We start from the raw sequence: 27844 nt of genomic DNA, 5'->3' as shown, positions 1-27844 counted from the left end.
AGGACCACTGCAGCTGGTTCAGATCTTGGTTCCCCTGGGTTTTCTTCCATGCTCCTCACAGGTGCTGTCTCAGCCCTGTTCCTCCCAGGAACAAGGGGGGCCCAGTGCTCTCTCAGCTTGGGGAGCAGTGCTGAGCCCTTTGGAGGAAGTCAATGAGCCATGGCTGGTGAGGTCCTGCTCTGCAGCAGCCTCAGTGCAGACTCCAGTGTGTTCAGGGGCTGTGGCTCCTTGGTCCCCTCTCATACCTGAGCTCCAGCAGCCTGGTCTGCTGGTAATTCAGTGAGGGGTCCCTGCAACAGGGGACCCCTCTTGCATTGCTAGAGTTGAGGCTTTTAATGAAACCCAGGAGAGCAATGTGGTGAACACAGTAATGCTGCTATTTCTAACATCCATATCCTGCCAATCAGGTAACTGCCAGTGGGTTCACCAACACTGCTCACAATTAATTGCTCCTGAAAGAGCTGCAGCCTGAGAGTCACTGCCTGAAATGTTCTGAGAAGACAGAGCTGAACTGGGGGGGCAGCTTGGGGCTCTGGTGGAACTGGGCCAGCTCTCCCACAGCATGGGCATGGGCCCTGCAAAGGCTCCTGTCTGCCAGTCTGCAATTAATGAATTATTGAGACAATCCTGAAGCAAGCAGATGAAAAGGGGGATGAAAGCTGCTCCTGGAAGTCAGACAGCCCCCCTCTTTGGGGAGGATCTCAGCTACTGTGCCCAAAACCCTTTTCAATCTCCTGCCATCAGCAAGCATTCAGCACTTTCAGCACTGGTGAGGGGGATGTGGGGTGGGGGCTCCCAGCCCCACCGCCCCTCTGAGTGCAAACAGGCTCTCTGCACCTTGTTGTTGGGGCAGAGTTGGTGGAAGTCAGCCCCCACTCCTTCCCATAGCATCTTAAGGGGCCAAAATGACAGGGAGGATCCCCAGCCCCCCAAGCTGCTTGGGACCAGGACTGGCTGGGGACACAGGGACATGGAGTGAGGCATGCAGGCAGCCAGGGAGCCCCAGCCAGTCCTGAGCTGTCAAAAACCTCACAGCAGCAGCAACTTCAAGAAAACACATCAATAGAGAAACTGAGCAGAGAAATCAAAGTGTGAGAGCCTCGTTAGCACAGCACCAACAAAAGGTCCCTCAGCAATTCCATTACTTTATTATTTAAGAAGACAGCTCTTTTTTTTTTTTTTTTTTGACAGGAAGAGGGGAATGGGAAAAGTGGGACCAGAGAATCAAAGCAGTGAGAGATGCGGAGATGCGATGGCTCAGCAAGGCTCCTGACATCCTGCCCACAGCAGGAGGAATGGAGATGTCCCCTGCAACACAACACATGGCTTTGCAGGGGGACATATGCCCCTCCTTGTTGTGAGCTTTTTCTTCTGAAACACCATTCAGAAGCAGGAGGCTTTTCAGCAGGATAGTTTATATCTCACTGCATCTCAGACACAGCTGAGCTGTCTCTGCAGTGGGTTCTGGAAGCATTAACCATAAAATGAGTTTTCTGAGTCCCCACCTGACAGGCCAGGGCTGCCTGGTGGCTTACAGCAGTAGCCAAACCACATCCACAAAATAAACCCAGGAATGGGCGTTGGAACTGGAGGCGAGTTCCCTTTGCTCCCTGACTGCACAATTTCCCATGTTTGCTGCTCATCTGTAACAAGCCCTCAGCTAGTAACCTGCCTGATGGGCTCCCTGGGCAGTCCTGAGGGTCACATCTCCAGGGAACCCACAGGTGCTGCTGGCTGCAGACCTGGTCCCAACACAGCCACTTCCCCAGGGGTCTTCTAATGTCCCAGTGGGGCTCCATGTCTCCCCACAGCAGCAAAACCCACTTGAGTCCCACAGTAAGCATTGTGCAGCTTCTCTCATTTACATGTGCATGAGGCACTTTGAGGTGTTCTACCGTGGTCATACCCTCCCATGTCATGTCCCCTCCATTTGCCCACAGCTTGATCTGTCTCAGCCCCTCAGCTGGATGCTGGGACAGATGGCCCAGACCAGCAGCCCCCCACAGGGGCTCTAAACACACCAGGCCAGCCCCTGCAGCACACTGGTGGAGATACACAGGTGGGTTCAGGCCAGGGCAGGGCCTGGGCACAGTCGTGCAGACCTGTGTCTGCCCCAGCCAGGGAGCCCTGGCAGACATACTGAGCACACTGGTGGGGTTTTATTACAAATGCAGCCACCATGGTAAATCAAACCCCTGCAGCAGAGCCTTTACTGGTGTTGCTGCCTCTTCAAGCAACTCCTGCCGGAGCAGCCTGGGAGCTCTGGGACTGCGTGGGGAGCAGGTGCAGTGGCACCACCTTGTATCAGACTCGTGATGACGGGGACAGAGAAACCCAGCCACAGCCTCTGCTCCTCGGCCTCCTGCTGCAGGTCCCTGCTCCAGATGGTGATGAGGGGGCAGGCCCCAGACCCAGCCTGGGGAGAAGAGCTTGTGGTGCGGAGAGAGGGCATATAGCCGCCCGAGATTCTCAGGTATCTCGCTGCGGGACCCCAGCACAAGGGACAGAAGGGACTGCCCAAAGACATCCCCACAACCCTCCCAGAACCCCGAGGCCTTCGGACCAGCTCCCTCCCCTCGGATCCCCCTGGGCCTCTCCCACCTAGATTCGCTGATGACTTCCACCCCGGGAACCCTGCGGCCTCTCTGGTGACCCTGATCAGGTCTGGATGAGGCCCAGGCCCGCCCGGCAGACAGCGGCCCCCAGCGGCGGGGGCAGAGCTTGCCCCGCCATGCCCGCTGCTTAGCTGCTCCCAGGTTTCCCGGCGGTTGCCCCACCCTCGCGCCCCGCCATTGGCTGCTGCTGGAAGCCCCCTGCGCGGTGACGCCTCCGATTTGGCTTTCTGGTTGAAGTGAGCAGCCCCCTGCGGGGCAGGATTGGTGCACGGGATTCTGCCCGTTGATTGGTTACAGCGTCCGTCCCTTTCTTCTCTGGGGCCTGTTCCTTCTGACGTAAGACTGCTTCCGGTCCTATACGCAGGTCACACCTTACGTGACCCGTGCGTATGCGGCGCGGAACGCTCGCGCGCAGCCAATCCCGGAGCGCCTGTCTTCCCCCATTCAAAGTCGGCGGGTGAGACGGCCAATCGCAGGGCGCACCGCGCCTCACGTATGTTGACAGGCGTGCGAACCGGCCAATGGGGCGCGGCGGGGTTGGGGCGGCAGCGGCGGCGGTGGGGCTCGGTGGCGCTGCGAGGCGGCGATGGCGGAGCGGGGCGGAGGCGGCGGCGCAGGGGCCGGTGGTGGCGAGGGGGAGGCGGCGGCGGAGCGGTACGGCAGCGAGCTCAGGTACCACCGGCGGCCGGCTTTTGGGGACGGGCTCTTGGGGGCGGGGGCCGCGGTCTGGCCTGCCTCTGGCGTGGTCTGGTCTGGTCTGGTCTGGCCTGGCCTGGCTCGGCCCTGCTCGGCCTTCCCCCAGGTCGCTCGTGAGCTCGGCTTGCGCCCGGCGGGGTTGCAGGCCCGGGGCTAGGCCGGGACCTGGGCGCGGCCATGAGGCGAGGCGGGGCGGGGCCGGGGCGGGCGGGCCGGCGGGAGTTGCTCTCGCCGTCTCCATTTTCTCTTCCCGCGTGCGCCCGCGCCGGACGGGCCCCGCGGGGCAGCCGAGCCCTTGTCGCCGGGCCGAGGCCGTTCACCGGGGAAAGCTCCGCTCCCGGGTGTGGAGTTGGGCTGAGGGGTTGGTCGGGGCGCCCGGCGGTGTCCCCTGTGCCCGCTCTCGCCGAGCAGCGCTGCTCTGGCCCTGCAGGTCAGCAGGAGCAGGGGCTGCCCAGCGGCCCAGCGCTGAGCCGCGGGGCTGTCGCTGTTCACCTTCTCATAACCTTTGTTTTTTTCAATTTTGAGTCATCATGCCAACATTGGTATTGCACTGGCACTAAATGGTGGGCAAAATTGTTTTCCTGAGAGCAGCAGAAGAGCGTTTGTTGGTTCCAAAGGTGAACGTTTTTTCTATATCTACACTTAACAAGGCTCCCTGTGTGGAGGGTTGGGTGGCACAGTGGGTTTAGCGCGATGGTCAGGGTTCACATCCTGTCAGAGGTCACAGATGCAGAGGATGTAGGCAGGCCGTGCAGAGACCCATTCTGCACAATAATTAAACCCTTGGCACCCGACTGACAGCCGGGCCGTGGCTTGAGAGCTCCAGGACGCACATGCAGACAGGAGGCAGCTGCAGGTTGTGTTGAAGGAGTGTTGGCAGATCTGGGTATGGCTCTGCAGTGCTTGCCAACCCTGATCCCATCTCTAGGTTATTCATTCCATGACTGAAAATTAACAGTGGAGGACTAATAAACTTGAATTGTGAAGTGGAAGAAATTGCTGAAGTGGTTTCTTCACTAGCTAAGCACGCCTAACTTGGTCGAGTCAAGCCTGGCGTTTTTTTTCCATGCCCTTTCCATTTTTATTAGGGTTTTTCTGTGTTTGCTGTAAGAATTGGTTTTCTCTACTCCTGAGCAGCAAGCAGAAATAAACTGTGTGCCTTTGGCCTTCTCCACAGGATGGCTCAGCAGCAAGCACTGAGGTTTCGTGGCCCAGCTCCCCCACCCAACGCGGTGATGCGGGGCCCCCCGCCACTCATGCGGCCACCTCCACCCTTCGGCATGATGCGAGGGCCCCCTCCGCCACCTCGCCCCCCATTTGGACGTCCTCCCTTTGACCCCAACATGCCTCCCATGCCGCCTCCAGGAGGGATTCCTCCCCCGATGGGACCTCCACATTTACAGGTAAAGAAGCGGGGGGGAAATCTCTGGGTTTGTTGAGTTGGGATTTAGGGCTTGGGGTTTTTCCTTTTTATTTTTTTTTCCCTGTTTGTTTGCATGTGTGGGAATAATGAAAGGAGAGCAGGGCATGATGAAAGCACAAAGCTGGTGCATGGTGTTGTAAACCTAATGCATACCTGTGGTATGTAAACACAGCTTGTTCAGCTGCTTGAGGCGGTTCTAAATGAACCAATTATGCAGTTGGTTTATGCTCACCAGCAGAGGCTCTATTAGAACCTGACTTGGTGCTGGTGCCCTGTGGCCATACAGAACATGAGGTATAGCTTGTGTGCCCTCATAGCCAGCACCTGAAGTACACACCAGCCTTCTGGGGCTACCCAAATTCTGCCTGTATGCCCTTGGAGAGGCAAGGCTGGAGGGAGGGAGGAGGTGCAGCTGAATCATGTGTGGGTGCCAGCAGAGCCACACCTGCCCTTGCTGCTGTGCTGTGCTATTTACTGCTGCTCACCAAGGGGTGGGTGGGGAGGGCGGGAGTCATTCCAAGATGTAGGAATCTGATCAGTGGTGAGGTGTGTTTCACTGCAGCACTGTGTTCAGGAAGGTTCATCAGAAGTTGTCAAAACAGACAAAGGAAAATCTAGCAATTAAAGAAAAATCTCAGAGTAGGCTCCATGTTTGGCTGGAGCAGATGAGGTGGCCCTTGTGCTGACATGAGATGACTCTTGGCAGAGGCAGAATGCTCTGCCTTGTGTTCATTGTTCTGCTGGTTGGTTTTTGGTTTAAGCTGAAAGCAGTCCTAGCACTTTCAGGGGTTGGGTGAGCCTGCTGTGCTCAAACCAGGTAGAATTCTGTCTGTATTTCATGGGGACGAATATTTAAGTTCTTTTGCCTGCTTTTCAGAGACAGTCTAACAGGCCCCACACATCTGTGAAGAGACCATAGCTTGTTCGTGTTTCAGATCCACTGTTTGTGCTAGAATAGTGACTTTAGTGGTGGAAAATTTACTTTGAAAAACAGGGATGTGGGCAAGATGGAAAGAGAACATGCTGTCTTGGGGTATTCCATGACATTTTAGGCCCTGCTTTGCATATGGTTTTTGGTAGCAGAGCTGTGGGAGCTTCCCCCCCCCCCGCCATTACTCTTATATCAGTTCACCATGTAGCTCTGTTTGGCTTGTGTTCTGAACATGCTGCAGCTCTCAGCTGTGCCATCAGAGCTGTTTTTGCCATGCAGTCAGGGTGTCTTCTACAACTCACAATCACATGTGGAGCCCACTCATCAAGTGTGTAAATGTTTCACACCACATCAGCCCTGTGCTTTGCACCAAGTGTTTGAGCTTCAGCTCCTCACCCTGTTCCTGATGCAAAGGAAGACAGGATGCTGAAAGGCCTTGTGTGAGGAGAAGATGTGCTTGGAGAAGAGCTGGAGGGTGTTCTGGATGCCCTGGCTGGACAGCCCTTACCCCCTTCTAGCTCCCAGGGCTGCCCTGTAAGGGACTAATCTCTTTCTGGGGGCAAAGCAGCAGCAGCAGGCAGAAATGAGCTCTGCTGGATTTTTCTCACAGACTGGAGAGCAGTGAAGAGACAATCTGGTGACAGGTGGAGGAGCTGTACAGGAGAATGGAAGGAAAGAAAGGCTGTAGTTACCTTGCTCTTTTGTGTGTGTGTTTTGAGTTCTGTCCATGTGCTCTGGACTTTGTAGCAGGATTTAACAAAACCCAGGGATTTAAAGAGCAGTTTAAAATATCACTCTTACAGCAGAGATTTTGATTTCAGGGAAACTTCTAAAAGAAGCCGAATGCAGATAGGTGGCAAGGACACAGCACACACTGATCACTGCCCTGAAAGCTGCACCCCAGCTCTTGGCACAGGGTACAGCCTGGGGTTCATGTCACACTGAACCACCAGCTCCTGTGGCACAGGGCTCACTGCACACCTCCCGGGCTTGGTTCCACTCCTGCTCTGTCATCAAGCAGAGCAGCAGCTCAGACATCCCTGCCTGTGAGCTGTCTTGGAGTTGCCTTTGTGAAGAGTAACCCTTCTGAATCAGGAGTTGAGTGAGGACTGAAGTGATGGAGGTAGTGAGGGCAGCTGTAGGTGTGTGCAGAGTGAGTTCAGAACTTGGTGGATTCTACTGACTGTCTTTTTATAAGGATGTATTTGCTGTGCTGTTTGTTCTCAGGGAAATCCAGAGCACTCCAGATGAGCAGAACTTGCTGTCCCTAGCCTCAGAAAGCAGATGTTTAGGGAGCAGTGCTGTGCAGGGGCACTTCTGGCCTTCTTGTGATGATGCAGAAATGAAAATGGAGCTTGATAGGTTTTTTTGTGGGTTTGTTTTTTGTTTGTTTTTTTTTTCCAAATTAGCACCAGTTGGAATTTTAGTAAATGGGAAATGGAGGCGTGTAACGGGTTGTAATGAAATCCACTGCTCTGCTGTGCTGATGAATTGGTGCTTGCTCATAAGTTAAATCTTTGTTCTCTTTCTTTAGTGGAAGGGCTGTTGCGTGACTGCCCAGGGATGTTTGATTCACAGCTGGGCATGGCTAAGTGCTGGTTATTAAGAATAGTTCTTCCATTCTTTTTCTTTCTTGCACTGGGATATTTTCTCCATTTCAGGAGAGTTTTCTTTCACCCCACTTCTTCTCATGCTGCATTTTTTTCTTATGCTTTGCATTTCTGTTAGCATCTCAGAAGTGAAGTGCTCACAGCAGCTGCTGTTCCAGGGCTGGTGCTTCGTCAGGAAGCATGTTCTCTGAGCTGGTAGCATTGCATCACTGGTTTGGGTTGGAGAGGACCTTAAAGATTATCTAGTTCCACCCCTACTCTGCAGTGGGCAGAGATATCTTCCACTTGACCAGGTTTCTCAAGGTCCCAGCCAACCTGGCTTTGAACACTTCCTAGGCTTGAAGTCTTCACAGTTTATCTGGGCAACCTGTTCCAATGCCTCACCACCCTCATGGGGAAGAATTTCTTCCTAATGTCTGGTTTAAATCCATCTTCTTCCAGTTTGAATCTGTCACCCCTCGTCCTGTCACTACAAGCCTTTGTACAAAGTCCCTCCCCAGCTCTTCTGTATCTCCCTTCAAATGCTGGAAGGCTGTTCTAAGGTCTTCCTGGAACGTTCTCTTCTCTAGGCTGAACAACCCCAACTCTTTCAGCCCCGGAAGGTGTTCCAGCCCTCTGATCATCTTTGTGGCCTCCTGGACCTACTCCCAACAGTTTGTTGTCACTCTTGTGTTGGGGGATCCAGAGCTGGACAGAGCTCCAAGCTGGGGTCTCATGAGATGGCTGAAGCAGCTGTCAGGCCTGGCAGAGTTTTAAGGTTGCTGTGGCTATGCTTTGTTGGTGTGCTAATGAAGGAAAGCTCTGCTGGACGACTACATTATCCTCACTATTGTTGTTATATGCCTTTAGAGACCACCATTTATGCCTCCTCCCATGGGTAGCATGCCACCACCTCCTGGTATGATGTTCCCTCCAGGAATGCCTCCTGTCACTGCTCCTGGCACGCCAGCAATGCCTCCAGCTGAAGAGATCTGGGTAGAAAACAAGACCCCGGATGGCAAGGTAAGGAGGCTGCCAGGGCAGCCAGGCGAGGGGCGGTTGCTGCTGGCACCGCAGCACAGCCAGCGCTCTTGGTGGCTGTTTGTAAGGCAGGAGGAGCTGCCTGCTGCTGGTGCAGAGCCCTGGTCTGACGGTGAGTTCTTGGCCTGCAGGTGTACTTCTACAACGCACGCACGCGTGAGTCAGCCTGGACCAAGCCGGATGGGGTCAAGGTGATCCAGCAGTCAGAGCTGACGCCCATGCTGGCGGCGCAGGCCCAGGCCCAGGCTGTTGGTGCCTCCACGCCGACCACCAGCAGCCCTGCTTCTGCAGCATCTCCATCCACCTCCTCCAGCACTCAGTCCTCCACGACCTCCACCACCACCACAGCCACTTCAGTGTCACAGACCATCTCCAGTGAGTAACCCAGGCTGTCTCCAGCTTCATGGTGGTGGGGAGCAGGTGGTGGGGATGCTGCTGTGGGGAGTTGCTGCAGCAAAATCTTGGGATCCAGGAGGAAGTTGTTCCAACCGAAAGTGGAGTATGAGTTTCAAGTACACATTTAATCCAGAAGAACCTTGCATGCGAACCTGTTTGGTTTATTTCCGCCCAAGTCTGAAAGTTACTCCAAGACAGTGATGCTAGATCAGCATGCAGCCCTTCTCCCTTAGGTCTTTTATATTTTCCCTCTGCTGTTACCACATCATCTCAAAACTGTTATGCATCCATTTTCTTTTGACTGTAGCTAAAGCTAATTTGTTTTTAAAAGCATTTCACTAGAAAAGTTAACCTGAGGTAGGAATTACAGCTGTAGCCTTTGCCTCTTTGTTTTCAACATGGCCTCAGTGGCTTTAAGAGGCAGGATCTTTGAATGCTGCTCCTGGGCTGGCAGAGTTGGGTGGTTGCAGCATGGAGCTGCTTCTGCTTTCATTGGTATTATTCTTCTGATTAAGCCTCTAAGTTCCCATTTGCTAGAGCTGCATGAATGAGGAAAAAAAATCCCTAGAGCCCTTATTGTTCGTTGTGACCTTTGAATAATAGTGTGAAGTTTGCTGCAGTTGACATGGGCTGAGCCTTTGCTTTTAAGGGTTTTCCAGCTGAGAGAACAAGAAGAGAAAAGGAACCTGAATCCCTGCAGCATGCACATGGTGCATGTTTATCCACAGTCTCTGCAGATCATATCAACAGTGTGAGATTTGTCCTATACTGGGGCTTATGGGTGTGCTAGCAAAGTGCCTCTGGTGCAGAGAGATGCATATTCCATGCTGTAGGCACACAAATGTGTCAGCAGCAGACAAGGAGTAAGATCAGCTGGTGTGCACAAAGCAAGGTGAGCTGGTCATGGAGCAGCCTGGGCAGTGTACCTGAGTGCAGGGCTGGTTCAGTACAGCATCTGTGCTGATCCAGGAGCCTGTTGTTGGACAGTCCTGGTCACTGGAGATGTTCTGACAAGAATATGGGCACTGAGTCAGGCCAAGGAGTGTGCAAAAGATGAGCAGCTCCTGAACTGTTGTCACTCCAGCTGGAGGCTATAGCTGCATCTTCTGGAACTCCTTCATCTTTTTCTTTCAACAAAGGAAACAAGTCAGGCTTCACTCAGAATCTAACCCAAACTTCAGAGATCTGTGTGTGAAAGGGAGTCAGGTTTTGGTAACTCTCAAATTATCCTTTCAGTTAACCCTGAAGGGAGGACAGGTCATTAGAGCAGCAAATTGTGTTGCTCAAAGCATTGTAGGGCTCCCCTTTAATTCAAAAGGTAGCTTAGTGCTGTGTTGTTGAAATCTGATCTACTCTAACTGTTTTGCTGAGTACCAAGAGCCAGGCAGGAGGTGAGTGTTAGCTTCTGGCCCAATGCCAGGCTTTTGAGAACTGGTCCTACTTTTGAACACTTTTCTGCACCTTCTCTGAAGCATAGTTTCCTAACAATGCTGAGAATCTGTCCCACTTCTACCTGTTTTACCTGCTAAACTTTGCCTTTGCTTTCAAGAACTGTTACTGTTGGTGTCTGTGCCTAGGTGATAAAATTCTATCATTTAAAATAATGACTCAGCCGTGGCCTGTAAAAAAATAAAATGGGACTTGTGGCTGAGCTTCATTCTTGTCTGGTTCTGGTATGACTTTAGGACTTAAATCACATACTGACTGTCTGCTCTGTTTCCCTCAATTTTAGGCAGTGCTAAGAACCTTCACTCTTTCTGAAACACTTAGAAACAGATCAAAATCTTTATTTAAATCTGCTAATAGTGATATATTCTTGGGAATGCCGCTGGTAAATGCTGAAGAAAATGCAGAGTGTGCCTGTATAGAGCACAGTCAGAAGTTGGTGTGCTTGCTTTGTATTTGATTAGCTCATTTTTTACAAAAGCTCCTCCTCCTAAATCTCCACCAAATCTCAGTGTGCAAATTGGCAAGGCTGGTGGGTGAGTTGAACTGGTCCTGGCCTGGCTCTGATCCTGTTTGCCAGTGCTGTGATGCACAGCACATGTTATCCTCAGCCAAGGGCTGATTCCAGTCATGCTGCAAGGATTATGGAATTGGATGCCAGCAGTGCATTTTCCCACTGGGAGGCACTGAAGACCAAGAAAGTTCCTGCAGCTTCTGAACAAAAGTACTTGCTTTTTCCTTGCTTATTTACACTTTTTTTAATTGGCATTTTTCCATTCTTGGATCACAGCTTACTGAACATAATTTTAGACGGACTGGTGTCATGCACATGCTGCTGCCATTGTTACCAAAAAGCAGAACGTGTTGATTTCACAACCTTCTCCCATTTGAAACACTCTGCAGTCTTCCCTGTCAGTTTCCCTGAGCAGGAATGCAGAGCACATTTCAGGTTGTGTTTGTCCTTTAAATCCACCCTTGTTACTGCTCTAGACTTGGTAGGTGTGAAGAATGGGACAAAGTAAAATCTGAACTTGACTTTGTGGATATTAAATGTTACAGAGAAGGCAAAGGTGTGTTGTTTTTTTCAGTCCAAGAGTGTCTTCCTGCTGATGATATCTGAGCATATCTGCTGCTGTAAGGTCTGTGGGAAACAGAGAGCCAGTATGTTTGCAGTACCTCTTTTGCAGTGTCGAAGATACAAGGTGTTCTTTGTTTTTTTTTATCAGCACCTACCACACAAGACCAGACCCCGAGTTCGGGTGTTTCAGTTGCCACACCATCAGTCAGTGTTTCAACCTCTGCTCCTTCTGCTACACCTGTGCAGACTGTACCCCAGCCAGTCCCACAGACATTGCCTCCTGCAGTTCCTCATGCAGTGCCGCAGCCAACTGCAGCAATTCCTGCTTTTCCACCAGTAATGGTACCTCCATTTCGTGTCCCCCTTCCTGGCATGCCTATTCCACTTCCAGGTAAATTGGCAAACTGTAACTGTCTTGTCTGCTACATGTCCATGTTGTCAATTTGTTTGCACTCATGTGTCCACTGTGTACGGAACGTTCCTGAATCCTCTCCACTAGAGTAGCTCTGAACAAATTCAGGGTCAGCAGACAGACTTTTGCATTAGAATGTGGCATTTTTTGACTTCTAGTCCTCAGAAAACAGCTGCATTTAGACCTGTAAAAACCTTTTTCTGTTAGATGATTGGAAAACACAAGAATTGCACCAAACACTTCTCAGTCTCATGGCACACATCTACCTTGTCATCCTAGTTAATATTAAAGGAGAGCTGCTAGGCATGGCCCATCTGTGACTGGGAATATTGTAGCTCTGTATTTTACTACTTCTACCTGCTTTATTTTGACCTTAAGTGTTGTGCAGAAGTATTTCTGAAGGAATGGATTATAGCTGAAGGAAAGGAAAATTATGCATTTATGAGCAGCCTTTCAGATACACTGTCCCTGAGTGATGTGAGGTGTCTGCAGTTCCCTGGGCTTGCAGCTGCCAGGGGGGATGGTGAGTGTGCATACCAAGTGTTAAGTTTGAGCTGGGGACTGTGATGGAGGTGTTCAGGATGCCATGATACTGCTCACAGGTTTTAGATGAAAAGACCATCAGGAAGAAATCTTGGGTGGCAGCCCACAGGTTCCAGGGTAAATGATATCCTCTGAAGTCTTCATCAAACATTCAGATGCTTAAGAAAGTGATTTTAGGCTGGCAAAATTTTGTGACTGCAGCAAAGCTCTTCCTGAGAGGTTGCTAAAGCTATTCCTTGGTTAAATACCATATACCAGCATGCATGGATACAGCTGAGTTCCTGTTCCAGCCTAGAAGTAATTAACACTTTTTCACTAAATATCCACCAAGAGCTGGTGATTTTCAGTTGCAGAGGGAGGTTCAAGACTGCAGTTATGTTGGATATGAGTTAGTTTCCTGTAGTTTCTTGTTAACAATCACAAAGCAGCAGCTCAGAGCAGCTTGCTCCCATTTTTTACTCCCTACAAGCTGAGTGAGATCACCACCCACCCAGTTCCTGCTGTCCTTTCAGTGCATCGATCAGGGATGCAGGAAGGGAGGCCTTGACCTTGCATTGAATTGGCTGGATGAAAAGTAATCCATCAGAATGCTCCTGATAAAGGATATAAGCACCAAAGGAGTTAAAATGGATGTTAGTTCTTATAACTGGGAGAGAGGAACAGCTTGTAGCTGCCTCTCCTGTTAGGACAGGCTTCTAAAATATCTGGGCAAAGCTCCTTCAGTCAGTAATTTGCTTGAAAAGGAAATCCCAGTGTAGTACACTGTGGTTTTCACAGTGTAGGGCTTGTTCTAAGACAGGAAAGAAATTCCATTCTGAACTTGATGTTCAGGGCTGAGCAAAGATAAAGGACAGAGGGAGAATTCTGATGCCTGTGTATTTGTGAGCTTTGGAAGAAAAATAACAAGAGTTAAGCCTTAAAGGTGGGCAGCTGAACGCTCTGAGCTGCAGTTCTGATGCTGCCAGGAAGGAAACAACATGGAGTGAGAGATCATTCCATATCTGTGAGGGATATCGTCAGGTGAAAGTGGTCAGAGCAGGAGACACACTGGGAGGTGTGCTTGGGTTGGGTTTTTTGGTAAGCTCTGTCAGTTTCGTGTGTAGTGCAGTAGTTTAAGAAAGATAGAGCAAAACCATCTTCTTAAACTCATGTTTGAAGGTGATTTTTTTTTTCAGAAGGTCCCTGGTAACCAGGCTTTGGCCTCACCTCACAGTGAGATGAGCCCATAAGACATGGGAAGGATACCCAGCAGTGCACTGTGTGCTTCCACTAATGAGTCTAATTTGTCATTTTACTGAACTACAGAATAAAATCAGTCTAATTCCTTCAGCTAATTCTGGCTTGACTTGGTTGTGGTGGTTTATAAGCACTGTAAAGGAAAAGGAAACCTTTAAAATATTTAACTAGAAACAACAGAGAAGTCAAAATTACTTCATGGCAGCGTAAGGTGAGGTCAGAAAGGCTTATGGAGGTTAATGTGTTTGGGGTTTGGCACTAGATACATCAGCCAGCTGGAGAGCCAGAGCTGCACAATGCTGCGGCCAAGTGACTGCCAGGTTAATCTCTGCATTGTACTTAGCAAGCCAGAGCAGTGGAAAAGTTGATTGGTGGTATCTGATAATCTCAGATCTAAAAAGTAAGGCTGCTCTCTCTTAATTTACATGTTAAAAGCTAGTTGTGTGGTTAGGAATGCACTTGGCAGAGGAAACAGCCTAGATATTTAACTGCTCTGTGCTGCAGTCTCTCTAATCTCAGGGAGCCCACAGATGGCATTATTTGCACTGACCCACTTTTAAGCCCTGCTGTAACTTCCTCAACAAAAGCAATTTTCAGATTCATTTTCAAGTACATCAAATGAAGGCTTCCCCCCACCCCCAAATGTAGACAAGATCTTCATTCAGTGATGTCTGAGTCAATGCTTTTATATCTCAATTCATACTTTTTTTTTTTTTAATCTAGTTTGGGATTCTTTCATTGGAATTATAATTAAAGACATTACAATTCTGCCTTCTCAGAAATATTTTCCCATCAATTGGCAGGATTTTTGTGTGATTTCCATACCAGATCTCTAATGAAGAAAAACAGAAATGTCTTTGGTTCTAAACCCAGGGGTTTAATTTCACTTTGTGCTGGAGGATTTCCAACCTCAGATGATGGAATTGAAACCATTTAAGGGGAAGTTTCTGAAGTATTTCAGTTTCTGAGTGTCCAGACTGGATGAACATAGAGAGAACTTTTACAATTTCCTTTCCTTCCTTTTTCAAATGCATTTCCCTTCCTCCTGTCTGATTTCCCACTGAATTCTGTGTCTGATAGAGGAGAATGAGATGCTTTCCTCTTTGTGGCCTGTGTTATTTCTTACTGAGCTGGAGAGCAGAACAGTGCATGATGCTACCTTTTTGAGGACTGGTTATGTTGCTTTAAGAGCATTTTTCAGCTCCTGACATTCTTGATTACACAAAATAAAGAAAATATTTGCTGCCACTGACCCAGTGCAGCTGCGTGCCCCTCTCTGTGCAGCTTCATTGCTTCTATTTCTCTTCCCTCCTTATTCCACCTCCAGCCTTCCCCTATGACCCTGTAACCTCAGCTTTCACTCCAAGTGGAGCTTGGCTTTTGCCCCTACATGCCTTGCTAGTCTGAGTAGTTCAATCTGTCCTTCTGCTCTTGCCACTGCCTTCCACATGCAGCAGCAGCCTGCAAGCAGCAGAGACCTTTGGGTTTGCTCCGTGGCTGCTCCCTGATGGCTCTGTCCCAGCAGAGTCTGTTGGAGGAGAACCACAGCCCCAGTGGGGCATTTTCCCATGGCACTGCCCTGCAAGGAGATCTGAGTTCCCCCCTTGGCTGAACTTAAACCCCTGAGTCTTCAATGAAACACCTTTTTTCTACTTAATGGCATCCTAATAAGGTGCTCAAGAGCTGGTTTAATGTAGGCAGAAATGGTTGCAGCAGCTTACAATTAGTTTTCTGTTTGATCTGGCATAAAACATCAGAGCAAAACTGATGAACATTTCTGGCTGGGAGGCCAGCATAAAGTGGCACCCTAAATGGTAGCAGGAAACCTGTAGCATCCAGCCCCCCCACCGTGGTAGCTGACCTCTGCTGGCAGCTTTCCAACATGCTTGCTTGTCCCTTTTGCAGGTGTAGCAATGATGCAAATAGTCAGCTGCCCGTATGTAAAGACAGTCGCTACCACCAAGACCGGTAATTTTCCAACCCATCTTAGTTCGTTTTGTCTGTAAGTTGGCATGGTAGTGAATGTTGTTGTTTATCTTTTCTTTATTTATTTGCTTCCCCAACTGAATGAATATTTATATACTTTTCTTTTTCAAACCAGTATAAATGCAAATATCCCGTTTGGCCAGGAAATCACTTGCCCACATAACTGGTAGTGTTAGCTTATTTCATACCCAAACTCCAGAACACTTTAATCACTCAGTTCTGTAACAAGTGTGAATCTCCTCATGCCCATTCTCCTGAGTTCTGAGTTCCTTGTGTGTGGGTTTTTGTTTTCTTACCTCCACATGTGCAGTGACATGACTGTGCTCGCATGTTGGTGTGCGTGTTTGTGCGTCCCAGTATGAATTTCATTCTTCAAACTGTGGGTTTAAGTAAAGTCACTTGCTGAGAGCACTTGCTGGCAATGTGCAATGTGTGCTTTTCTGGGATTTCCAAAGACCTTTTCAGAGAAATGCTAAAACCTCAAAATTATAATCTTGTAGTTCTAGTCCTATCCAGTTTGGGTTTCTAGACTTGATATCCAGATCAGCTCAGTATATCCATTTGGTGGGGATGACCAGAGAAATAACAGGGTAATGTGGTATTCCTTTGGATATCTACTTAAGGGTGTGAATAAAACTTGCTTAGTTGTTTTTTTTTTCCCATCAGTCTGTAGCACTGAACAAAATCACCACACAATTGGGAATTATATCCTTCACATCAGCTTTTATCCAATGCTCTGAATTCACATTAATTTTCCAAGTCAGGATTTAAGATTTCTCAGAGTTCTGCTCCATACTGTATGGCTCAAATTCAAGCCACTGCTGTATTTTTTTTCAAGGGCAATAGGAATCTCTCCTAAATGACAAATTAAGCAGAGGAGTTGATAATTTTAAAATAATTTTCTACAAAGATCTAATACAGACTTTTTTAGCAAACAGAACACTTAATTTTGAAGTCTTAAAGCAAACATATAAAACCTCTCAAGCATTGTGCAGAATTGCACATCAGTGTAAAAGTAAAAACCTGAGTGGGGCGTTGCTGGTTGTACGGGAGAGGAAGCTGAGGAGGGATGCAGTTGAATCTGGACACAATCTTTATAGGCTGATTATTTGTAAATGAAGTCAGTGAAGTGCTAGGGTTTTGCTCTTAGGTACTTCCTTGTCACTTACTGGTTTCTTTCCCTTTTCCTTTTTTTTTTTCTTTTCTTTTTTTTTTTTTTTCCCCTCCTTTTTTCCCCCCTTTTCCCCACAGGTGTCCTGCCAGGCATGGCCCCTCCCATCGTGCCCATGATCCACCCCCAGGTTGCCATTGCTGCTTCGCCTGCTACGCTGGCTGGAGCCAGTGCAGTCTCTGAGTGGACAGAGTACAAGACAGCAGATGGGAAGACTTACTATTATAACAACAGGACTTTGGAGTCAACGTGGGAGAAACCTCAAGAGCTGAAAGAGAAAGGTGCTCTTTGTTCTTACTATGGCTGCATTCTAGGCAAGGCTGCTTGGAGCATCAGTGGTTGTGATTGAAAAAGTGCAGCAGAGTATATCCAGTCCCTTAAGAGTGCTTTGAAATCCTGATCATAAGTGTCCATTTGAGTTGGTTTGCAGTCTAAACATTCCAGTTTCTTTGTTTCCCACTGTGTTTGGTTCTAGAGGTGTCCCCAAATCCCCTGGCACTTGGGTAAATGTCAGTTCCTACTCCAGCAGACAGTAAGTGCTTTATGTACTCACTGTGTGAAGAGATTCCAGTTGCAGAAAGACAGAAAGTGAGGGGCAAATGCAGATATTTTAAAGGCTGTGAACCAGGAGAGAATGAAGATTGTTGGAATGTTGAACTCCAGAAGCTAAGCATTTAAACACATTTGGAATATGAGGGGAAAAAAGTCCTATTCTGGTTGTGTTCTATGAGCTGTGTTTCTCTGAATCTATATCATGTCCATGGGTGGTGTTACCCTGGAGTGAAATTACTCTTGTGTCATAAACAAGGAAGAAGGGGCAAAAATTCTGTGGTTTTTAGTCAGTTTGCAGCCTTATAGGAACACAAATCCAGTTGGACTCAAATAGTTGTTCTTTTATTGCCTGCTGAATCTTCGAATTCCAAGGAATCTTTGTTTAGAGAAGTTCAGAACACTCACACAGCTAGGTTAGTTCATACTTGTCTTCCTAATCAACATTAAGTAGCAGATCTTTTGACTGAGGTAAAAACATCAGACAGCAAATATCCATTTTGCTGAGTAAAGATTATACATGTTACAATTTTCAAATGGGGGCAGAGCAATCCTCAGGTGATTCTCCATCAGTTTTCTCTGCTTTTTATGGGGTTTTGTCATCAACATTTCTAATCTTAAAATGGCCCTCAGTGTAGCAATGTGGGCTGATACTTTTATTGACGTTCCAGCTCTTTCTGTTGGCACATTTCACTTAGCTTTTTGATATTAAAGGACTGCCTTACGGCATTTCGTTTTCCAGTCCCAAGCGGGTCTTGGCGAAGGAAATAATTATGTCTTTATAAGCAGACACTGCAAAATCCAGGAAGGACAGAAAGTGAAAACACATTAAAATTAAGTTTTGTTTTGCTTGGAAAATCATACTGAGGAAAATACATTTGTTGTGGTTCTGGAATTGTTTTGGAATAACACTAAGGAAAATTTTGTCTTTATTTAGAAAAAATGGAAGAGAAGATTAAAGAGCCAATTAAAGAGCCCACGGAGGAGCCATTACCCATGGAGACAGAAGAAGAAGAGCCAAAAGAAGAACCTATAAAAGAACTTATAAAGGAGGTAAAAGATCCTTGAAAGCAAATAGTGTCAGCATTTTAAACCCTACAGCCTACCAGTGAGGCTGCATTTGTAGACCAGGCGTATTGACAGCAGCCACAGTTTGAGTTCTTCAGTTCCTGGGGTGATTTTGGATTCAGCTGCTTTGCTGCTTTTTTTTTTTTAAATTATGTTTTTTTACGTAAGGAAAAGAGACATTTAAAGCAAAAATACAGAGTATGTGAGCTAAAATATTAGTAAGAGCAAGGAAGTCAAGTTAGCTCATCTCATAGACATGATCTTGTCTCGCTGATTTTTAAGGTGTTCAGGAAAATGAAATTTGTCCTGAATGTTTGACATCCTTAATAGGTTTTTTTCTAGTCCTTTAATACTTCATTTTGAACAGCTTTAAAACAAAGCTCACATGTTCTCCATGTGCTGTAACTGATAAGCTGAGTCTGTTAGAAACATGTCCTAGAAAATGTCTGTAGTGCAGGAAGCAAAATGAGGTTTTCCTGTAAAATATTTTGTCCTACTGAGAAAGCCTAGTTGTAGAAACACTGAGGTGTTGGAATAAAAATTAAAGCTTATCTGCTGATTTCTATCAACTTCAATGTAGCTTTGTAGGCCAAAGCACAGAATTTGGTTGCTGAGGCTTATTTCCACTCTACCTTGTTGACTTTGGAGCCTCTGGTTTTATTTCTGCACAGTCAGAAACGTGACTGCAGATTTTTGACTGTTTTGTGTTCCCTGTCTTGTGTTCAAGTGAATTAGTTTTAAGAATAAGTCAGAATCTCTTTGTGGGAACCTTCACCCTTGCCCCTGTGTTCAGGCCTTGACTCAAGGACTCATGGAGGAGTTTCCATGAGACTTCTCTGAAGTCAAAAGTTCAGCTAACACTTGGAGGTTTTCTGAATGGAGAATTTTGAGCAGCAGTTACTGCTAAAATTCCCACACTTCTGTTTCAGGCATGGATGAGCTGCAGTTGTCAGCTGGTTACCCAAATATTGCCAGATGCATTTTCCTGTTTAAAACAAATTGGTTGCTTTATAGTAAATAATTGTCCAGCTGTGATTGCATGAACCCTCTAACTTGTGTTTTCCTTGAGGAGCCGAAGGAGGAAGAGATGACTGAAGAAGAGAAAGCAGCTCAGAAGGCCAAGCCAGTAGCAACCACTCCTATTCCAGGAACCCCATGGTAGGTGATGGTTCTCCCTATGACTGTTACTGTGGGACTGGAACGTTGCTGCCTGTAAGCCACCAGGAAGGCTTCTGGGTTAGGTAGAACAGTCTGTGAAGGTCCTGTTCTTGGTGTACTTCTGTCTCAAATGATGTTGAATTTCCTCCAGCCAACACTTCCCGTGGTGTCTGTGTGGCTGTCCTACCACGCACAAACCACAGTCCTGCAAGGGATGCTACCAGTACAGATCTCATATCCCAGCCCCCTTCAGCTGTTATCAGTTCCTGCTGATGCAGAATGAAATACTGGCCAAAAAAATAAAATCCTGGGCTTGTTTTGCCCCAGGAAGAAGTAGGTGCAGGGAAGGAAGTAGGTGTGGGGAAGGAGTAGATGTGACACTTGGCCAGAACAATCCTTTGGGGGTTTTCACTTGGCACTGATACAGGTCAGATGCCCCATCTGTTTGATGTCATGGTGAGGTTACTTCTGCTGTAGTACCTGTTTGGATGGCCAAGGTGAAAAATGGATATGGTTTTAATTTTTGCAATTTAGGCGTTGACACTTTTTTTTTATTGATGTTTGTTACCTAAAACTGTCTCTGTGGTTGTTTTATCCCATCCTTTTTTAAGTTCTGGCAAAATCATTAGGTTCCTTTTTCTCTCGTTTTGTGAGACAGTGATGAGATGAAATCAGTTTTATCCCAAAAGGTTATTCACCTGTCAAAGCCTTTTTCTGGAGAAGCACTGAGCATGCTGCAGCTCCTGATGAAGTCACTTTAACATTGCACTTCCAGTCTGCTAGGGAAGAAAAGCAGCGATTCCGTGTCCCATTTGGGCAGCAGGAGTGTCTGGTAGTGGTGCAGTGAATGTCACTGGGTCTGCCTGGGACCACTGGGCTTGCTCCATTCTGAGTCTGATATCAGGTATGGACAGCAAGGTGTGATCCAGGTCTTGTGTCTGACTGTTAAATCCCCAGGTGTGTGGTGTGGACTGGTGATGAGCGTGTCTTCTTCTACAACCCCACCACGCGTCTGTCCATGTGGGACCGACCTGACGACCTCATTGGAAGAGCTGATGTCGACAAGATTATCCAAGAACCTCCTCACAAAAAAGGAATGGAAGAAGCAAAAAAACTTAGTAAGAACATGACTGAATGGTTCTGTGATCTCCTTGTCTTCACTGCTTTTGTGTTGGCTTCCAAAGCTGGTAACATCCAAACAATCGAGAGAAATGTCAGGAATACTAAAAAGTGTGTCCAGCTTTGGAATTGAAGAAGGCTGTTGGGAATGGAGGTTGATAGAGTCCTTTGTGAAGAAGCAGGTTGTCAAGGAAAAGAAAGGTTAACTGTTTTCTAAATGACACCAGACTGGAAAAAAAATCCCAACATTCTTCAGTGACAAAAAAAAAAAAGGTTGTGTGTGTCTTATAAGCAAGAGGAATTTGGGGGCCAGGAAAGATGTATCATAAGGTAGGAATAGTCTCTCACAGAAGAGCATTTATCTTGGAGAACACCAACTGGGATGCAGCTTGGAAACAGCTGCCAAGAGCAGAGAACATTCAAGAGGCTGCTGAAATAAGACCTTTCTTTGGCATGAGTTCTTGTAAATGATCCTGGGAGGACAGGGGCTTGGTAGTTGGAGGTGAGCAAAGTTGCAAAGAGGTGATCAGGAGACCCAAATGTGCTTAACTGGATGGTTCAGCCTGAGGGTATTTCCCCTGGGAACAAGAGGTCAGTGTTTTGTCACTTTAAATCCAAAGCTGGCCACAAGTCAGTTAGCCCTGCCGGCAAGTTCCCACAGTGTTATTCTGAAAGCCCCATTATCTCCTTTGCCTGGACACATCATTGCTGCACACATTGCCCTCTGTTTGTGTACAGGTCTTCATTTGTCAGTTAGGAGCTTCATAAACATGACATCTAAAGTGTTGTTGCAATCTGTTACAGTCAGAGAAGAGCATGAATCCACAGAGGATGCAAACGAGGACGAGCCAATCAAAATCAAAAAGCGCAAGTAAGTTTGATCAGTGCTGAGGGGGCTGTGGGGATAAACACCTGAGGCTCTTCAGCTGAGCAGGGGCTGTGCTTGTGTTCAGCAGGGCAGTAACTGATAGAATCACAGAATGGCTTAGGTTGGAAGGGACCTTAGAGATCATCTATTCCAACATCCCCGCCATGGGCAGGGATGCCTCTCAGCTGGACTCAGCTGCTCAAGGTCTTGAACATGCCCAGGGAGGAGGCATTCACAGCTTCTCTGGCAATCTGTTCCAAAGCCTCACCATCCTCCTACTGAGGAACTTCTTCCTATGATCCAGTCTAAACCTCCTCTGTGCCAGCTTAAAACCATTCCCCCTTGTCCTATTGCTAGACATGCTTATAAAAAGTCCCTCTCTGGCCTTCCCACAGGATCCTTTCAGGTATTGGAAGGCAGCTCTAAGGTTCCCCCAAAGTCTTCTCTAGGCTAAAAAACCCCAGCTCCCTCAGCCTATCTTCATAGCAGAGGTGTTCCAGCCCTTGGACCATCTTTGTGGCCCTCTTCTGTCTTTGGTGAAGACAGTTATCAGCTTCCTGCTGTTTTACTTGGGCAGCTCAAATATTTCCCTGAGACAGCTGAAATTCATGGATAGAGAAATAGCATCAATCATCAAAAATGGTATCAGCTGCTGAATCCAAGGACTATTTTGAGTGGAGTTCAGCATAGTTTGTTTCTGTTGCTTGTTTATCCATCTTGTTAATTTCCGTGCATGGAGGTTTTGTTGCCAAAAGCTTCAGGCATGCAGATTTTCCTGGTGATTGCTCTGCTATAAAAGCTCTCAGAGAACGGCTCTCAGGATCTGGAAGCCTGTGCTTCTGAGGTAACTGGCCATGCCCATTCTGTCCTGGTGGAGTTAATTTCTAACCTGCAGGGTTTGTTACATCACTTCCCCTAGTTACGCTGTGTGTTTAATTTTTTTTCAGGAAGGATGATAACAAAGATATTGATTCAGAGAAGGAGGCTGCTATGGAAGCTGAAATTAAAGCCGCCCGAGAGAGAGCCATTGTCCCACTGGAGGCTCGGATGAAACAGTTCAAGGACATGCTTCTAGAAAGAGGGGTCAGAGAAATCTGTGTGTGTGTGAGGGAGAGGGGGGTAGAAGAGTGGTTGAGGCAGAGATTTCAGCTCTTGGGGAATTCAGAACCTGTAGTGCTTTGTGAGGCCAACAATCTTATCCTTCCTCTGCGCAATGGATGTGTTTGGTACTGGCTTTCAAAGAGCGTTGTGGTTATAGGAAACCTTTGATTTCCAAGAGACCAAAATTAAGCAGCATGCAGGCAGACTGATTTATTTTTTCTAAACTATTTTTCCAAGTAATTACCTAATTGAAAGCTGCCATAGAAAATAAAGCAGTCAAACTGGACACATTCTTAATGCTCCTATGTGAGATGAGCAGTGAGTTCTCTTTGCTCTTAGCAAAGCTGACTTTTAGTCAACTAAATTTGAAATCTGCTTGATGCCAGTCAGCTTTGACACAGAAATGAAGCTATTAGGATGTAAATGTATAGAGAAACTTGAAGTACAGTGGTTCCAGCTGCCTATGCAGCTTTTGCTTAGTTTCCATACTTGGGTTTATGTGGTTGTTTTGATAAAGCTTTATTTAAGGTGAGCACAAATCCATCTCTTGTGGCAGAACTTTTTGTGCTCAAAACACATACAAAAGATGCAGAGCAACTGTGGGCTATGATAAGAGAATCTGAAGGCTTTTTTCTGATGGATTGATGGGTTTTTACATGCCACACAGCAGCTGTAATTAAGCGTGTGTTGTTATTTATCAGTTTTCAGAGCCAATTAGTGTTGAATCATCTGTTAGTGAGGGAAACTCCAGGATGAGGTACTTTTCCTCTTTTTATTAGATGTTCTATAGTTTTCCAGCAAAACTGTTCAGCTTCTGTATGTTTGAGGAGGCTTAACCAGCTAAATTCTGACTTCTTTTAATTAAAGGTTTCTGCTTTTTCAACGTGGGAAAAAGAGCTGCACAAGATAGTTTTTGATCCTCGTTACTTACTTCTCAACCCAAAAGAAAGAAAACAGGTAAAAGAGAAGTTAGCCTCTTTCCCCATCCACACACAGATCTTTAATCCTCTGCTACTTCTGTCCCTGCTCACCTTCCGGGCTAAGCAGTGTTGTTAGGGTTTGTCTGGTAACAGAAGAAGCCAGCAAGAAAAGAAGCAAGTTGATGGTTTCATTTCTCCTGTGGTTGGAAGATCTAATATTTTAACAGTGAAAGTTGTGTACTTACGTAGAGCTCCCAAAACCTGGATGAGATGGTGGGAATCACCAGTATCTCTTCAAAATATTGGTGTAATGAATAATCTGTTTATGACAAAAAGTGGGTGGGGGAAGACCTAAAGTGCATTTTTATTGTTAAGGAAGTTCTCACTCCAGAAGCTTTTCTTCAGCTGGATGTAGGGAAATGGAAAACTTCAAGATTGCAGGAAGTGTTCTGCTGGCTTAAAGGTATGACCCAGAGGAATGTCAAAATACCATGGAGTGTAAGAAGCTTCACAGGTCTCAGGCTGTGTTTAGATGCAGTTCATGCACTGCGTGTTCAGCAGGTTGGGGTAATCTACATGTTCAAACACAAAGGGTCCCTAACCCTTCGTTCTGCCTTCTCTGTTGGGTCTGTGGTGAGAGGAGAAGAAATGGGAGAAAGGGAAATAAGAGAAAATGAGGAAAGGGTTTGGGTTTTTTTTCCCCCTCCCTTTTGCCTAGAGTTGAGGTGGCCTCAGGTGTGCATGCTCTGTGTTGGTGACTGGTATTTCTGTAGGTGTTTGATCAGTATGTGAAAACGCGAGCAGAAGAGGAGCGCAAGGAGAAGAAAAACAAAATAATGCAGGCCAAGGAGGATTTCAAGAAAATGATGGAAGAAGCAAAGATTAATCCAAGGTAAGAGCTTCTTTCCTGCTCATAGGCATAAACTCTATTAGAACAAGGTGTGTTGGGTGACATTAGGCAGATTAACCTCTTTCAGAATGGGCAAAGGAGAAAATTCACAAGATCTTGTTGAAATCCTCTTTTGCCTGCTTGTGTTCACATAGTCCTATGAAATAACAGACCCTGTGGTTTACAGTGATTGCTGCGGTTGGAAGAAGTCCCCAGCACTCTGGACTGTCAGACAGGCCTTGTGCTCCACCACAAGTTTTCTGTAATAGCCTTCTTCTGATCAGTAGTCCCTGAGAAGTGCTAGGGAGGTTTCTTCAGTGTGGAGGGGCTGAGGAGCATCTGTGGTTACAAAGTGTGCTCATGATCATAAGGCAGAATGTTTTGGTTGCTTTAATACAGAAATTATTACATACCCCTGCTGTGCAGACCTGCTTGCAGGGATAGCAGGGAGGCCATGCAGTGAATGTACAGAACATGCAACATTTTACTGCCTGGATTGTTTGTTTCCCAGCTTTCTCACACAGAGATCATTAGCTATGTGCCTGTGTTACCAGCTGAGCCCCAAAGCATTCTCTTTCAGCACCTCTTGGCCTAGCTGACAGGAATTCTTTTACAGTGAAATAACAACTCATTTGTTTCACTTCAGCTTCATCTTTTTTTTTTCAGTGACCCATTTTGGAAATCTGGGGGAAAGCAGTGTTATGCTAACTTTTAAATTGCCTCAGAAGTGATTAATAATTCTTATTGTTACACCCAGCTGCTCAGTTAACAAGGGTAGCAGTTTTGTAGTAGCATGGGAAGAATGGAGGCATGGAAATGATTAAAGAAAAAGCTCATCAGTCATAAGCTTAAATAACTCTGAGACTAAGGTGGGCTGTTGTGTTAGCTTTAGTATCCTCAACTTCATCTCCAGTGATTGAGACTGACTCTTATCTGATTATGGGCTGGGGTGGGAAAGAGAGTTCCAGCTGAGATACTGTCTTGTTTAATCTTATCCTTTGTCTTCTGGTTTCAGTGTTTGTCTAAAGGTATTGCTGTACTCCTGTGAGTGCCAGACTGGTTTTTTATCATCTATCTCAGTCCAACATGCTCAAGAGTTTGTGTTCCACTTCACTTAAACAGCTCTTGTTCTTCAATATAGCTGTACATTCACTTTCTAATCTTTTTGAATAAGCTACCAAATTCTCTTCTTGTTTCAATTTACCCTACAGCAACAGTAGGCTGGATTTTCCAAGTCTAATTATTTCCATGCTGTGATGAAAACATTCGTATGATTATAAGTGTCTCACGTATTCTTGGGGCCAGATTTGCATCAGAGCTTGGAAAAAGCACAGTAGTGGTTTTTTTCGAGGTAAGTGGCAGTACCACATCTACTGCACAGCTTGGAATCTGGCCCTGGAGGTGAGAGAAGGCTCAGGGAAGGCTGTGGGGATCATGGGCCAAAAGCCCTCTGCCTGTAGTGTGGAGATGCCTCAGCTCCCTGTGGTTTGAGGTCAGGCTGTGCAATGTTCACTGTAGGAGCGAAATAACGGTTCAGCCATTGTGACTAATACCAGCAGGTGATTTTTCTCATGGTCAACTCTTAGCATGGTTTGGCTGCAAGTGAGTGCACCTAAAATTTTCAGTTCCACAGCTCTGAGGTACCTGGGCAGGCTGGTGGCTGAACTGCTCACCCACAAGAAAGGAAGTTTTGTTTTTTTTTTCTTTTTGTAGACCACTTGAGTTTTTCCATTTCTTCTTCTTGGTTGCGTTGCAATCTCTCTCCTATGCCTGCACTTTCTGCAGGGAGCTGTAGTCCAACAAACCACCCCCACCCCTTTTGTCTCTGACAAAAGCTTCCATGTGTGTGCCTACACCCTTCTACATAGAGCAGTGATGGAGCAGCTCTAGTGAGCCTGCAGGACCTTGGGTTTGTTTTTGCACTGTGCTCTGGCAAATCCCAGCAGAAGGAATTTTTCTCTGCTGAACCTGCTCCCCAGCAAAGACAGCTCTGCCAAATGAGTTCACTTGCCATTTTGTTGCAGAACTACTTTTAGTGAATTTGCAGCCAAGCATGCTAAAGACTCGAGGTTCAAGGCAATTGAAAAGATGAAAGATCGAGAGGCCTTGTTTAATGAATTTATCACAGCGGCAAGAAAGAAGGAAAAAGAAGACTCGAAGACCAGAGGGGAGAAGGTAAGGAAACTCTTTTAGTCTTAGCAGTGTGAGTGGAGTGAGTCTGAGAGAGGGGTGGGGATGGCTTGTGCCTGCTTTCCAGGGAGCCCTCAGACATGGTGCTTCTCTCTCTGTAGAGATTGTGCAGCCTAAACACTTCCCACATGTCCCTTCGGTCTCTCTGAGCTGTACTGACTTACAGTAGAGAGAACTGAATTGTTAAATTTTTTCCTGAAGTGAGTTTACTTAATCCCATTTTTTTTTTTCATTTACCTAAGCAAGTAGCATTCTTATCTGTAATAATCCCTGATTTTTTTAATACATTTTTTTGTTTTATTACCCTCAAGCATTAGAAGGAAAAGGATTGGTGTCCTGTTTGGCCCCAGAGCTGGCCATGGCCTCTCTGCTCTCAGTGGGGACAGTGAGAACCTGCAGTTCTCTGTAGGATCCTCCATTTAAATTGCAGACAGCTTCCATACCCATCCAAAGCTAGCACTGCAGTGCCTTCTGAATCTTCCAGTAAATATTTTCTGTGTATTAACTGCTGCTTATCAGAGTGAAGGGTCAGCTGCTAAAGCCTGAGGAATTCCACATGTCCCTTGGCCCTGTTGGCCATAGCAGAGCAAGGTGTCAAGGAGGTGGCCTCAGGTGTTAGCGCAGAGTGCAGCCACTGCCCTGTGTGTCCTGTGTGGTGTGTGAGTGGGGAAAGTGACCTCTGAGCATGATCACTGCTGCCAGTTCACAGCCTGTAATATTTATTTTACACTATAAACTTACTGCAGATTCCACCTGCTGAGAATGCTCCCAGGTGAGAAAAGGCTGGGTGCCAGCTGAGATCTGGGGGCAGTTTGGTTATTCAATGAGTTCTGCACATTTTCAAACCCAGCTGCTCTGCTTTGATTCCATTTTACACTCAGCTTTTCCCCACTGCTGGCTCCTTGCTGACACCTTTTGTGCTATCAGAGGGGAGCTGGTGTAGTTCAAAGCCAGACTGTTCCACACACCCTGATTCTGTGATTCTATGCTGCATTTTGGTTAAGAATATGCCATTCTAAAGCCTTCTTACAGCTTAACAGTGCAGCTGAAGACTTGAAAACCCAGCTGATGTGTGTTGTTGTTGCATGATTGCTCTAATGCTGCAAAGTTAAACGGAGAGATTGTGTTTGTTTGCTTTTGAAATAATGTTCTGTTGTTGTTTTTGTTGGTTTTGTTTTTTTTTTTTTTTAAGCCTTTTGTAACCATTTTATGTATTCTGTTTTATAACAAGTGGATAGACTTTACAGTTATGTGCTGTGCGGCCTGTCAATCAGTTCAGTCTGACAGCTGTCAATCACTGACACGCAAATATTATGGGATTCCCTAGTGAGGAAAGCATTGGTATCTCTGTGTGGTGACTTTAGCCTCCCGCCCTTCCGGTACTTTACATTTTTATAGTTTTTTACCTTGTGAAGTGAT

The 27844-nt window shown here is 46.7% G+C and overlaps 1 protein-coding gene across 3 annotated transcripts in view; it reads left to right on the top strand.

Annotated features, from left to right (window-relative positions):
* Positions 1–4488: 4488 nt before the first annotated feature.
* TCERG1 (transcription elongation regulator 1) overlaps positions 4489–27844 on the top strand; it is a 33571-nt gene continuing 10215 nt past the window's right edge. Inside the window, exons 1-14 of one of the 3 annotated variants that reach the window (XM_054389172.1) lie at positions 4489–4714; positions 8125–8277; positions 8427–8670; positions 11364–11606; positions 15312–15374; positions 16644–16844; positions 18050–18165; positions 19250–19338; positions 20296–20456; positions 21262–21328; positions 22273–22408; positions 23294–23383; positions 24120–24238; positions 26260–26410. In XM_054389172.1, the coding sequence (XP_054245147.1) occupies positions 4490–4714; positions 8125–8277; positions 8427–8670; positions 11364–11606; positions 15312–15374; positions 16644–16844; positions 18050–18165; positions 19250–19338; positions 20296–20456; positions 21262–21328; positions 22273–22408; positions 23294–23383; positions 24120–24238; positions 26260–26410 (2058 nt within the window). In that variant the 5' untranslated portion in view covers position 4489. Of the gene's footprint in view, positions 4715–8124; positions 8278–8426; positions 8671–11363; positions 11607–15311; positions 15375–16643; positions 16845–18049; positions 18166–19249; positions 19339–20295; positions 20457–21240; positions 21329–22272; positions 22409–23293; positions 23384–24119; positions 24239–26259; positions 26411–27844 lie in introns of all 3 variants that reach the window. The other 2 variants (XM_054389171.1, XM_054389173.1) reach the window with 2 other exon arrangements.

The sequence above is a fragment of the Indicator indicator genome, chromosome 18, assembly GCF_027791375.1.
Source record: "Indicator indicator isolate 239-I01 chromosome 18, UM_Iind_1.1, whole genome shotgun sequence".
In the NCBI taxonomy this organism is placed as follows: domain Eukaryota; kingdom Metazoa; phylum Chordata; class Aves; order Piciformes; family Indicatoridae; genus Indicator; species Indicator indicator.
Note: the sequence above shows the minus strand (reverse complement) of the source record. Positions and strands in the feature narration are given on the sequence as shown.